General features: G+C 37.4%; 1 protein-coding gene across 10 annotated transcripts in view; it reads left to right on the top strand.

Annotated features, from left to right (window-relative positions):
- Positions 1-1541: 1541 nt before the first annotated feature.
- The window catches only part of robo2 (roundabout, axon guidance receptor, homolog 2 (Drosophila)), a 245448-nt gene continuing 232486 nt past the window's right edge, over positions 1542-14503 (top strand). For 7 of the 10 annotated variants that reach the window (XM_067506396.1, XM_067506395.1, XM_067506386.1 and 4 more), the window contains exon 1: positions 1543-1993. In XM_067506396.1, the coding sequence (XP_067362497.1) occupies positions 1870-1993 (124 nt within the window). In that variant the 5' untranslated portion in view covers positions 1543-1869. Of the gene's footprint in view, positions 1994-14503 lie in introns of all 10 variants that reach the window. The other 3 variants (XM_067506388.1, XM_067506392.1, XM_067506393.1) reach the window with 2 other exon arrangements.

Here is a 14503-nt window from a genome sequence, read left to right as displayed (position 1 = left end):
GTCTTGGATAATTTTCATGTCTTTTCCTTTTGGGTGGAAAGCTTAATTATAGTTCTTGGTGGTGTTTCTGGTTGTTATGAAGGGAAGTAAGCGTGACGAGTAGATGAGTGGGGGAGTGCAGGTAGGAAACAAGTGAGGATTACTGTATGTGTGAATTAAGGATATTAATTTGCAATGTGTATAAAAAATTATAGACTTGTTCATGGTTTTCCTCAGAAGCTGTAATTAGGACATTAAAGCCATGGAGTGTGTATAAAACAGTTTGTTCATACTCTCTGCTTGTGAAGTAGTTGTTTTACGAACTTGGGAACATAACGACCTTGGAGCTTTGTCAGAGAAATGTGGCTTGTATCTTGATAAACAGATTGCTACATGTCTACAAAAAAAATATCTCCTCCAAAATCATGACTGTAGTTATCAGGGCATATTTTATTTATTTTTATTTATTAATATATTTAAGTAGCTTCGGTGCATTCCAGGAGCTAAAACATAAGCAGTTTGAACAATGAGCATGTGAATTGGATTGCACCAGCTGCTAACAGGCTCACAGTGCTATTAAATTATTTAATTGCAGCATCACGGGAAACACATAACTGTCCTATTTCACAATGCTGTCAGATGCTAAAGAGTGCATTGCATTCTGGGATTCATTTTTTCAGAAGTCACCTGCTGTTGTTAGTAGACAGCCACAGGTGTTAGCTACATAGATGTTGTCGAATCTCTAAGAGCACGAACATTGTAATAAAATGCTTTTGAACTAGCACTAAATTCTTAGCACTTGAGCCACTAGATAAGACATTAGCCATCATTAACCTCTCACATATTTGTGGGCTCTGCCCTTCACATGACACTGTCAGTCGTACTGCTACTATATTAATAGAGAGATGCCCAGGAATCCCAGAGGGTTGTCTACTACCTGACATCATTTTAAAATAGTTCCAGATCAATTAAAAAATGTCTAATTATTTGTTGCACTGATGCTTAGATGAAATATTTGTATTTTGCATAAACATTTCAACAAAATCTTCTAAAATTCATTTACTTGACTTTTTCTGCTTGTATACTGTTTTGAGTGGGCTGTCATCACCAAGCAAGAAGTTTACAATTCAGTTTTTTCTTGTCTTTAGTAAAGCTTTGCCCCTTAACTTTGCCCTGAATAATGCATTCTTCATGCAAATATCGTGCCAGTTAAGGCTATCTTTCTTCTGTCAGTGTTACTCACCAGCTTCTTGTTATTCTTGACTGTTAGTTGGGTTACCCTACCAGCCAGCTTCAGTTCAACCTACCTCTGAAATTTCCTTTGTAAAGTGCAGGGGGTAGGTTGTGTTTCCACTTCTCATCTCCCCTAACATGTGAAGTTCCAAGTAAAAGGCAGAGTGCAGACAAATGAATTCCCCCAGAAACCCAGAGTAAGAGAAGGAAACAATTCGGCAGCAGTTCTAGCAGCAGCATCAGCATCAACAGCGGTGGCAGCAGTGAGCGTGAGAGAGATGGAGAAAGAGGGTGTGTGTTGTGTGTATGTGTGAGAGCAAGCTTGAGTGAGAGCGAGTTCCTATGCACTGTGCTGAGCGTAGCTGAGCCGTGCCCTCGCGTGGCAAGCTGTGTGTTCCTGCTTAGTTCCCGAGCGCTCTGGTGAGGCAGAGCTTGCCGAAGGGAGACATGAGGCTTCATTTGGAGCACCAGCATCCCTGAAGACCAGCACCCGACCAGGGTATCACAGAGCAGCATGTTAGCACAAGAGACCCACTGCTGACACCAGCGTGACTGATGATGACAGCCCACGCGTGGGTTACCATGCGCCACAGCCGCGCCGCGCTAGGAGGAAACACAGCCATGTGAAAGTGATTTGGCTGCCAGCAACTCTTGGACATGTTTTCCAGGGCAAAGTCTGGATTTCTTTCTTTGTTTGAACTTGTTTTTTTTCTGTTGGTGCTGTCTGGCTGGCCCGAGCTCACCTATCAGGCAAGGACTAAAACCAGATGGAACAAGGGGGGTAAGTGATGATAGACATCCATGATTTAATTAGATTTTTTGGGGGTTGTACCCTGTACCTGGATCATTTTGAAATTATTAAATGGACATATACACAGAATCTAGTGTGAGACACTTGAAATGACACAGACCGACCTTGCTATATAACACTTTTGGATGTGGATGTTTTGGCTCATCATTTTCAGTTATAGTAAAAAGACTTACACATAGTGTAAGTCCAGACTCCAGACACAATATTATAGCAGCTGAATTGTTTTTAAAGAAAGTTTATTTTAATTACAGGACAAAGGAAGTAATGGACACTTATGGCTGCTGAATGGTTGAATCTAACTTTTGGTGCCTACACATGTATATGTCAGTTTCTACCAATATTTAACTATTCTGCTCATATCTTCCAGTGTTTAAGAAATCTATTTTGAAACCTTGTCACAAACACACACATATACCCTGACTTGTTGGTGTTGTCTGCGATTGCATTTAACTTTGCACCCTGTAGTGTTGTGTGGTTGACAGGACATGCCATCAGTGTCTTATAAGTGTGATTTTTGGTTAAACACTTGGATCACCAGTCTTGAGAAGAGGCGCTAATAATTCACTGCATCCCCTCCGTGGGAGCGGTCCTCTCGCCTCTCTTGTAGCATTTAATCCCCTTTGTTGGATTAAAGGAGCCTCTAATCTTGTTGCAAGTGCTCAGTGAGAAGCCTGAGAGATGCTCTTGCAGCCTATTGGCATTCGCACTTGAGACTCTCACTCTGTAGGATGTTTGACTTCAAAAAGACAGCGTCACCATCGTGATCTATTAAATGATTTTTTTTGCCATTTACCTCTGCCTCACCCACCCACTATTTTAAATTTTTTAACGGCATCTCTTGTACATGTACCAGCTTGTATCTTGTATCATTATCACACAGAAGTTCTTATTTAATGACTTGCTTCAAGCAAGCTGATATTAAACTCTCTTAAATATTGCATAATGAAATTATTTTGTATTTCATCTCCAGTTCTTCTCTTGCTTCAGTCACATCATGAGCATGTTACAGATTACTTTTTATCTACAAATTTGATAGGAAATTTGAAAGAAAATTGGCAGAAGAAAATAAAGTTTCATTATGGGAGAGCTTTTCAAAAGCACCATGCATTTTCCTACCAATTTTGAATCACTTGAAATGATTGGTAAGATGTGTTCAAGGTTGGAATTTGACAGTTTGGTTCAAACATGAATCAGCAAACAGTAAACCAAGGGTAAAAGCATATACAGTATAAAATTCCAGCTATCACTGGCCTCTGGTGAAAAGGAGGGCAGTGACCTCCCTCTGTGTAATTAGGCCATAGACTCTATCTGAGTCTGTTAGCAGTTGAACAAATTATTCCACAGCTTTAGTCTGAATTGTAACCTTGCTTGTTTATTCATAGTTATGTGACATATTTTAGAAAGACTGGTATTTTCTGCAGATTAGTAATATGCTGGATTGATAGATGTTTATGGATGCCGCACCATTGTCATTGGATTTCTTTGACCAGAGTTAATTTTCATAAAGCTTGGCAGGCAGAATACATGAAGTTAAACCATTTTATTAACTTGTTGAGTATTTTACTTTATGTATCTGCGCAGCACCGATCAGGCATGACATTATGACCACCTATGCAATTTAATGCAATCCAATACAGTGGCTCTGCCATGAATTCTACTTTTACAGAGGTATAATTTCTCAGTTTATAGGTTAAAACTGTCAGAAACATTCATTTTAAATGGGGCGGCCAAAACATTAGAACCACCTCCACTTATAACGGACTTCAATATGACTCCACTACCCACTTTGACCTAAAGAATAAATCCATAAAGGAATTATCACCTTTTTGACAGTTTCAACCTAAAAACTGAGAAAAATATAACCTTGTAAAAGTAGAATTCCTGGTTCTATTTGTGCTGCATGAAATTGCACAAGTGGTCATGACGTTAACCCTGATTGCTTAATATTGTATGTTTGACCAGTGTACTATACATTTTCCGACTGTGCTGATTCATCAAGCTTTATGCAAAAAAAAATATGCAATAATCATTACTGCAAAAACAACTCTTTAACATGAGCTGTACACATTTAAATTGAACTATGCATTCAAGTGATCATCCACCCAACCTATTTTCTGCACATCAAATGCTAACACTGTGTAGTTCTTAAAAGTTTTCTGTTTCCTAAAGTTTGATGATTTTACTGCCCACGTTGATGCCTTTAGGTGATCAACATTTTATACTTAAAAGAATCGTGTTGGGGGTATTACATAAAGGATGGATATGAATAGCAGTCCATATTTAAAAAATATATTTAAAACAACTGCAGTTTGAAATTATTACGTTCTGAAATCATCCAAGAATATCTTGGGTAAAGCTGAGGACTCTTTCAGTTAACAGGTTTTGTAAAAATATTAGAGTATATTACAATAAGTTAAAATAGTAATAGTAGTAATTTGATTATTTTAGTGTTTTAGTACTGTGTTTCACTTTGACTTTCAGCCATCCTTTCACAGCCTGATGTATGCTGGCTGTGGGTAGTGGATTAACACCAGGTGTACCAGCTGCAATATGGTGAATGTTGCAACTGAACATTACTTATTGTATTCCAATCTCTGAGCCTAGCACTAGTTCTGAAGGTCTTGTGTTCTGGAAGTGAGTCATTGTCTTCGTATACATAATGTCTGAAATTGCTCATAATCTTTGAAACTGCTGTTCTTTCATATTCGCAAACCATCCTGCTGAGATAGCCCCCATAGCTAATACCACACAGCCACACAGATCAGGGGCAGCAGAGATTGAAGTGAGACTGGCGGTAAGTGAGGAAATGCAATTGGATCTATTATAATCACAATAAATGGTAATATGAAGACAGTACCAAGTGGAGAAGACTGGCTGTGTTAACACAGCATTGAAGACAAGCGAAGAAATGAAGTCGACCAGGTTTAGGGCATGTTTTCATCAACTGATGTAGTAAAAAGGGGCATGCTGAGACACTTAATAGAAAGAGTAATGGTAAAAAGAAGTGACCAACATCTATTACAGAAATACCAACTACACTCTGTCTCCTACAGCTGAATGTATCTGACCATTTTAGATGGGAGGAATTCATATTTCTACTTGCTACTCACAAAGGAATAGTGTAGCTTGATCCACCTCAAGAGTGCAAATTGCTTACTTTATGATTGTTTGTACATACTCCATAGTTGTGCAATTAGTATGTACTTATTCAGGGCGGCTCAGACCATGAGAAAAATAAAGCCTCTGTTCTGAAATACTTGATAACCAGCCATAACCAGACTTGTTTGTAAATGATAACTCTGTTTATTTATTCTCTGTTTATTTGAGACATTAATAAAAGAAGTCAGACATAACAAATTACGCAGCAATTTGATAAAAGTTTTAAAACACACCCTTGTTTGACAGCTTTATTTTATGACAGCAGGAAAAAGTAAAATTGTCAACTAAACTGTCACTTAGTAAGTAAGTAAGTCAGACTTATTACACTTTATATACCAATGTTTGGGTTAATTACTATCCTGTGCCATGACGTTTTGCTGCCTATGTCTATGTCTAATAAGACTTCAGTTTCACTACACCAGAATTTCTGCATTACGCTTCATATTTATTGCTTGTGTCTTTCCTGCAGTGTATTTATTGCTAACAGGGTGCAGTGTTCTTGCAGCTAATTCTGAAATATACTGTTTACTCTAGCCATACAAATAAATGAATAAATGATTTGTTGCAGTGTATGTTTTATAAATAGATTTAGACCTTTTTTATGTGAGCTGGTGCGGAAAAAAAATCACAGTACCATCAGTACTGTGGTATATGCAACAGTGTTTTGCATATATATTTCTTGATTGGTAACTCTTTATCTTGTTATTTATATGCTCTTTATGCTATCCATGTCCTGACCCTAGTAGTATGCCAGAGCTTGCTGTGGGGAGGAAATACCATTCAAACATAAGAGGGGAAAATTAGGCAACAGCCTGACAGAAAATTTAAATCACTGTCATTACTTCCAATTAATATGTTTTGACTTGTGTCTTGGGGCAGGGACCAAGGGATGAGCTGTCATAGAACAACATGAAAATCATTCACTGTTCCTGTGACATTTTGCTGACATACTGTGACTCAGTTTGTTTTTACTAGTGAGAACGTTGCAAACTGTTTTCAGCATTCCATGTATGCTAATGTAAAAATGTAGGCTTCATTTTCAGTTCACTTCTGTCAAACACTCCATTTCATTAACAAAAAGACAGTCAACAAGTACTTCTAACTTTATTCCCTTATAGGCCCTATCCAAGCTGTCCCCATGGTCTTGGCCCCTGGTTGTGCGTGCTATAATGTGTAGTATAGAGGTGTCCAAATTCACTTTAGCAGTGAGGTGTAGGAAGGAGCAGGATGAAGTGGTAGAAAAAATACCCCTGCAGTTCCTCATTTAATCCAGTTATATCATTAAGATTTGTGCCACTGCAAGTTGAGACCTATCAATTTTGCAAATGTACTTCACCTTGTTAGAAACAAATTTGGTTGTTATAAATCAGATGCAAAACTAAATACAGTTATTGTGTGTGTCCCATTTTTTATTTAAAATACTATAAACAAGACACTTCAGTTGTTGAAACTGAGAAATTTCATCTTGAAAAAGTACAAAAACATTGCCAACAGAATACTAGAAAAGTAACACCAGGTGGAATATCAGAAATAATAAAGAGGTTAATTGGCTACAGGTCAGTATTCTGACTGGGTATATAAAGAGCATGCCAGAGAAATTGCTTCTTTCATAAATAAAGATTGGATGAGTTACCTTACTCTATTAAAAATTAATCATCTACAATAAAGGGTCTGCACTTATATAGCACTTTTCTACCTTACTGGGCAAAGCCCTTTACGATATTGGTTCTCATTCACCCAATCACACACACTCACACATCGATGATAGCAACTGCCATACACACTGCTGACCTGACCCACCAGGAGCAACTTGGTGTTGAGTGTTTTGAATAAAAACTTGACTTCACCATGTGAGCAACACAATGGTAAACATGGCTTTTTTGTAACACTTGCTGGTGATGTCAAATTCCTAATGAGCAGATTTAAAAAAAAAAAACAACACTTCTCAGTTTCAAAAGTGAAAAAACATCTAAGAATCACACAATTTAGAGAAAACATTCTCTTTTAAAAGCTGCATCTTGAAATAGATTTTAGTGAATACATTAAATTGTGCTATACAACCTAAAACTTTTGAACCTACATGATCTTCACCAGTTCTAAGTTAAAGTCTAAACTAACTTAAAATAAAGGTTACTGTCTTAAGGATCATTAGACAAGACATTTATTAGATAATGGATTTTGTTAAGACTATATACACAGTATATATTTTTTTAAATCAGTAAAATCAATATTTAAAAAAAAATCATATATATATGTGTGTGTGTGTGTGAGTGAGAAGACAGATATGTTCTTGTGGGCAGTTAAAGCCTTAGGCAGTAAAATAACTGATTAAGTAAATGGGTAAAGTACCCTCCCTGAGTATTGCATCTCTTCCTCCTCACCACCCCGACCCACTTGCTGTCCTTTACAGTGCAGCCTAATTGCCACATTTCAGTCACATGTCCTCTAATGAACCTGATTTCTAATTGAAGTGGAAATTACGCACTACAATAACAGTGTTTTATGGGTAAATTTCAGACTGTAAATATGACAACTTAGTGTGATGGATAGAAGTGGGTGCGTTTTACGGCCAGAGACCCTTTCAACCTGCCAATCCCTGACTTGCGTACCACCAATTTAAAGAATAACTGTTGGATCACATGCGATTCATGTGTATAGTAAACCCATAAATGCTTTACTTACTTACTCTATAGTTATAATAGTAATAATTATCCCAATTAAAGTGGTGGAGGTTTTGCAATTTAAGTGATTGGTTTTAATATTCAAAATGCAGCTAAAGGGCAAAGGTGGTCTGCAGAAGAGAGTGTGGATAACATTTTTATTATACTGTCTAACATCTTTGTTTTCTGAGAAATCTTTATTTGCTTGAAAATGTCAGCAGCACAGGATTGAGTAACAGAGTTTCTGTCCAATTGAGTTTTTCTGCTGTTGCCAAGAGAATGACGCTGTCACGGTCAGAAACAGGAATCTTTCACAAAGCATGTCAGTAGACAGAACTATTTCTCAATAAGCCTTTCTACCTCATCTTTGACCCTGCCTCACTCTCCCTCACTTTCGATATACCTCCTTACCTCTCTTTGCGCTCAGCAATAAAACTTTAAAGAGATAAGAAGCTTTTTTCTATTTCAGGGTCACCATTAGCCTGAATAATGCATTGACAAGAGAAGAGCAGTTTGAGTTCTGTGGAGGACAGAAGCACAGCCTTCAATTAAATTATACATCATTATCACAGCTGGCAAGCCTGGTGCTACGTACCCTCTCCATCCTCCCCTAAATGTTCCATGTTACTGTCTTGTCCAATATTGTGTGTCGAGCAACAGCCTCTTCCTGTGCCAACACAGAGCTGGGATGCAGATAAGACTGCCTATGCTGGATGGAGGTGTACAGCAAAAAATGGGAATACTATGACTCACATAGACATACCGTAGCCTAAACATACTGACTTTATGTTAAAAAGGAGTCTTTATTAAGCAGTAGCTTTGTTTTAGGGTATAGGAATTGTCCAAGTGATCAATACAAATAAAATTCAGTTTATTAAATCTACATTTCTTTTTTGTTAGATTATGCTCACTTTCACTAGTGCATTAGCACATGTGACAGCTGACTGTCTCTTTTTAAATGTACCAACATGAAATAATTATTTTGTCAATGTATTGTTTACAAGGTCAAGCTTGAACCTAAACCTTCATATTTTTCAAGGAGGGTGCATATAGTACAGAACTGTGTGAGAAACATCACTCTTCTTTAGGCTATTTCACGTATGAACTCCAGTAATTGTTCGGAGTTGTGTTTCATACCCACAGCGGGAGATCACAATGAAAACGAGCAGTTTCTCCCATAAGGATGATTTTGACAAAGATGATGTCCTGCTCTGAAACTGGGTATAGACTTTGCTCTAGGGAGCTCATAGGATAAACTCTGGATAATATTCAGAGCATCTCACTCAGACATTTGTGTTCTCAAATACACCACCTCAGGATAAACTCAGGAGAATTACTGGATTCCAGTGCACGTGTGAAAGACACATTGAGCATCTGTAAACAGGGCTGTTTACAAGCTTGTGTGATGTAAGTTTAAAGTGCATTTGAACTTGAGCATTTGTTTGTGCTGACACTGTATCAATCCTGACTTTGCAATATGATTCTAACTATAGTTTTAACCAAGCAATATTTATGGATTAGGTTTATGTGAGCTTACTGCAGTATAGCTGGAATGTATGTGTACAGCTGTCATTTCATTGAGAAATATCCATCTTTATTTAAGCAATGGTCTTTATCAGCACATACTCAATAGAAAAAAAAGGTGCAAATCCTGAGATGCCCTGTGTACATATATGCATACAAAGTTTTTGAAAAACACAAATAACCTCCAGTGATAAAGAAATGCATAGAATGCAGAATTATGGTGATTTAAAAGTCCTGTCTGTAATCTGTTTGTTCAGATGCCCCTTCGTGGAAAATAAACATGGCTCCATTTTCCCAGTTGCCTGTATGTCCAGCCAGATGCTGAATGTCATTTTGGGTCCTAGGAGATGCAGCAAGAATGGCTAGCTTTGTGGCAAATATGTCAGTGCAGTATTTATATGAAGCAAGGGATTTGCACTGCCAGATTAAGGTGTCTACAAAGGCCCTCTCTACATTTTGTATTAGCCTTGTGTCTCACACACATCCCTTTTGCACTCACTCACTCATGTCACCAAAATGGCAAATGCTATTCATAGCAGTTTTTTGTGGCATCCTGTACCTTTTATTGATGTTTTTATTTTCAGTTTCTTTAACAAAATATAAAGTAATTGTTGCATGGTCTGTTTTTGGCAACATCATAGGGAACTTGATAGCCAGACAAATTACATGGCTTTGATGCTGGTGACTGTAGTTTCTTTAATGTTTCCCACTGGAACCAGGTATTCAGTCTGTTACCCACACTCAACCTCAGTGTGTGTGCAATGTGTAGATTATCAAAGACGACAAATCTTTGAACATTAGTGGAAACAGTCTTTACGCGTGAATTGTCCATTTTCAGCTAGTCACTCTCCTAAGTGATGTGGCTCAGTAGGCAGAGTGGCCGACCGCAGGGTTGGAGGTTCGTGCCCCCAGCCCCCAACAGCTCATCCCTATTCCTGGGAGCCTATTGCTCCCGATAGACATTTGGAGGGGTTGCAAAAGGAAGGGCATCGGCGTAAAAACGGTGCCAAATCAACATACGGACTAATACTCCACTGTGGCCACGCTGAACTTACGTTATATGCTGAAAGAACCATACACACATACACACATACATACATACATACATACATAACTAACTAACTAACTAACTAAACAAACAAACCCTAACTGATCGACATATATTATATTTTTGGTTAACACTGACGATAGATTTAGGAAAATACCTAGACGTGGCCTCCCTAGTTTGATTTACTTTTTGTTGCTCTTTAACTCTTTACTGTAGCTGTAACTATAGTATCACATATAAATATAGAATTGATTGGCATCTAAAGCAAATTAATTTTCAGTTTTTTTTTTTTTCTTAACTCCCCAATCAATCCCCAAGTTCAAAATGCAAATGTTTCATTTTTGAGTAAACTGTAATTGTAGCCACTGAACTTCACAGTAAAAAATTGTCTTTCTGGTTCTAAATTAGTCTTCAGCAAAGTATTTGTAATAATGACTAATTATCTTGTCATCCTTTTGGTCATTTCAAAGTAATAAGAATTTTTCTATCTGGAAAATGATGAGGAAATGAATCGGTCAGTGATTTTAGAAAATGTGTTTGGGTAATTAAGCCCAAATCTTACAGTCGGAGGAGCCTCTCATTCATTATAATTCAAATAATAAAATAATAATTTCTGTTTTAGGGTGGGTGTTGCATTTTCTGTTTTAACAAATTTAATGATGGTATCATAGCAGTGTACATTCTAATATAGAGGGAAATAAACCAGTGTTATTGTGAAGACGTCAGTATATATCTACTATTTGACTTGGACAACAACTTAAAGCTTTCGTTAAGAAGGACATTCTGAAGTATGTTATTACCTGCCCTATATTAGTGCTGCATTATTAACATTGTCCTCACTGCACTAGTTAATTAACCCCAAAGACCTTAATTTACTGACGAATAATGCATAACAATGGATTAACTTTCTGTTTCCATTGCTTAGATTAATTGAATAAAACTGCTGCACTATTGGCCATTTTTAAATATTATCATATTATCATATTATAATTGGCATTAGTGAGTTACCACCAGCAGTGTACTTAAGCAGTACAGCATATAGTTTTCTCCAATATGCTTGGACACAATGCTAAAAGAAACTATAGAAATAAATGCAATAGTTGTGGCACATCTGAGATTTCCTGATTGCAGAAGGCCTTTTCACAGACCTGCTGGTGATGAGTTTACTGATGCTCATGGTTAGTGAGGAGCTAATTTTCAACTTCTATCTCTATTTGTGTGTTGACATGGACATGGTTTCGATGCAGTATGGACCCCAACATTCACTGGTGCAAACAGAGCAGTGTGACAAGTTCAGTGGTTTCTGTGGCTGGACTATATAGAGAAATTATTTTTGTTTGTTTATTTCATGAACTTCCAAAAATTCATGATGGTTTGTAAATCCACTGAAAAAAAGTTTTGAAGTGATTATGCATTTTTAGTTTGGTATTTTTAGGTAGACTGATTACAAGTGTTGCTAAAATCAGCCTGTATGACTGCCTATCAGTTGTTTTAGTAAGGGTTATTTGTAAGTAATTTCACTATATTTAATCAGCAGTACTGTAAATTTATTGTGGCTCCAACTTTTTCATTAGTATTCCTCTCAAACTAAAAACGTGAACATCTGAGTGGGGTTTTATAGTTATATTGCTTTAGCTTACATTGTCACAGTAGAAAATGAAAACAAATATTAATTATTACATTTTATAGTGTGTTTTATAAGTAGGATAATGTATAACAAAACCTCAAAGTGTTAATAGTGACTAAGAGCAGGTGAGAGAAAGTACTTTGTTTGTGTTTGTCACGACGAGAAAAAATAGGTTTTTGGGCTCATACTTAGCATCTATGACATATACATTTTCAATTATGAAAACAAGTGGTTGTAAAACACCTGCATGCACGTGTGACTATAATATTCTTCTAGTGCTGTGCTCCTGTGACTGGCAGTGTTGCTTTTCAGGTTGCTGTTGTAAATTCAGATTTAATGCAGCATTATGCCTCTGTGCACAGTTTTTCTGGATTATATTGTTTATTGTCCAATTCATCATGTTCAATTCGGCTGTCACAAAAAAATCTCACTATCTCTGAATATGCGACAGCTCTCCTTTGCAAATACAGTGAATAAAATATTAAGAATTGGTCTTCCAGCTGATACCATGCAAAGGTTGGAGAGGACTATGTCCTGCAGAGACCAAAATAACTTGACGTAATCGCTGTACGTATAAAACAAAGTAATTCTCAGGATATTTTTGTACCTCCCCAGAATAATTTTTTGCTTAAGCCTATAAAATGTATGACATGAGAAAATAGTTGAATCACTGTGAAGTTTAGTTTTTAGTTTCCTCTGTGTTATAACTGTTTTAGCAGAGGTTTCTCACCTTTGCTTTCTGTTGTAAAAGCTGTCTGTGATGCAACTGCAGCATGAAGTGATATAAGACCATGGATACTTTGAAAGATGGAATGGAAGTCTGCACACTGAGGTTGGATTAAGAGTTTAATGACTGGTAAAATTGTGGCATTTCATCCAAGGTGACCCCTGTGGAGAGGTGATCATTCCAAAGCTAGATGAAAAGTGAAGGTAATCCTTTCTTCCTCATTTCGAGATAGTTGTCACCATCACAGGCTTTGTCACCAAGGCCCAAGGCATGTAATTACACTTTCATTTGCTTTAGGGAGACTGCATCATTCATTTAAAGAATAATCTCACAAGCCACATTACAGATAAATCATACCTGCATGAAAGCCTCTTGTTCTGACTTGCTATGGTTTAATGGGCTTTTATGAATCTAGATTTGATGCATTGTTAATAGTATGTAGGATGTTAATATCGAAGTGTTACCCAGAAGTCATCCCTCTCTCCTCTTTATTTGAGCATTTTGCGATTTAAAGTGAAGGCCATATGAGTGTGACAGCAGTATCGTGCTAGTATCTGGGTCTACTGCCAACCAGCCTTGACACCATTAGCTCTGGTGACACATTAAGGTTCTGTTTGCCTTGTAATTTGTTTAGTCTGTCAATTTGATGGATGTCCTGTTTGCCGGCACTTCCTCACGCACTGGAAAATAGTGGCTCCAGGACATTGTTAAACGAACTTCAAAAAGGGAAGCAGAAGGCATTTGTTTTCTTCAAACAGGTTTTTTGTGTTAATGGGTGTGTGCAACATTGTCTCTGGACACAGGATAATTAAAGGTGAAAAGCTAATTTGAGGAGAATGGCAGGGCAGCGACAGAGGCTTGAGATCCTAACAATGTGGAAAACCTAGTCTTCTTTCTTTAGGGTTTGCACTGAGGACTAAAAATCACCATAGTGTCAATGTAGTCTTTTTCTTTCTGTGAACGATTGCTGGCACCTTTATACATTCATTCAACTACTAACTAACCACCGTTAATTCCGCTGCAAATTTTCTTTTCACTCTCAGCGATATGACTGAACACCACTGCAATATCCATGTAACTGTAGTTTAGCAAACTTATAGGAAGTGCAGAGGTGCAAAAAGAATGGCTTCACCCTTTTCTGCTCAAATGACAAGTCAAGCCACTAGTAGCACAGGACTGTTGAAAATTTTACTGCCTGACCACTTGCCTCTAGCTCTGTAGTGTGGGAAGCCATCAAAGCCCTTTGCCACTCAGCTGAGGAAATGTTACTGCTGCACCACCAGCTCAGCTTAATGAACCACCTCACCATTACCTGTGTTGAATGGCCTAGAAGGTGAGAGAATGAATAGAAGACCAATAACCAAATCTTGCTTAAGTCTTTTTTAGACATGGAATCTGTAACATTACCAGATTCAGTTGTTGAAATCATCTCTTTGGAACATGAATGTTTTGTGCAATATTCAGACATGATGTTTTCATTTGATGATAAAAGAGAAATGTGTTACTGCTTCATAAAAGTACTAATGGAAAGTCAGGTTATCTATTATCTGAACTACTTATATTGTTAAATATCCCAGTGGTCCTATCTCAGTTGTCATTGGGAACACCCAGGACAGATCCCCAGTCTAATTTAGGACTGACATTTAGAGAGACACAACCATTCATGCATTAATTCAAACTTATGTGAAAAATTGCAAATCTGATAGTTACCAGTTAACCTTACAGCCAGTGTTTG

Source organism: Channa argus, chromosome 6 (assembly GCF_033026475.1).
Source record: "Channa argus isolate prfri chromosome 6, Channa argus male v1.0, whole genome shotgun sequence".
In the NCBI taxonomy this organism is placed as follows: Eukaryota; Metazoa; Chordata; class Actinopteri; order Anabantiformes; family Channidae; genus Channa; species Channa argus.
The sequence above is the reverse complement of the archived record's forward strand: the minus strand, read 5'-3'. Positions and strand labels throughout refer to the sequence as shown.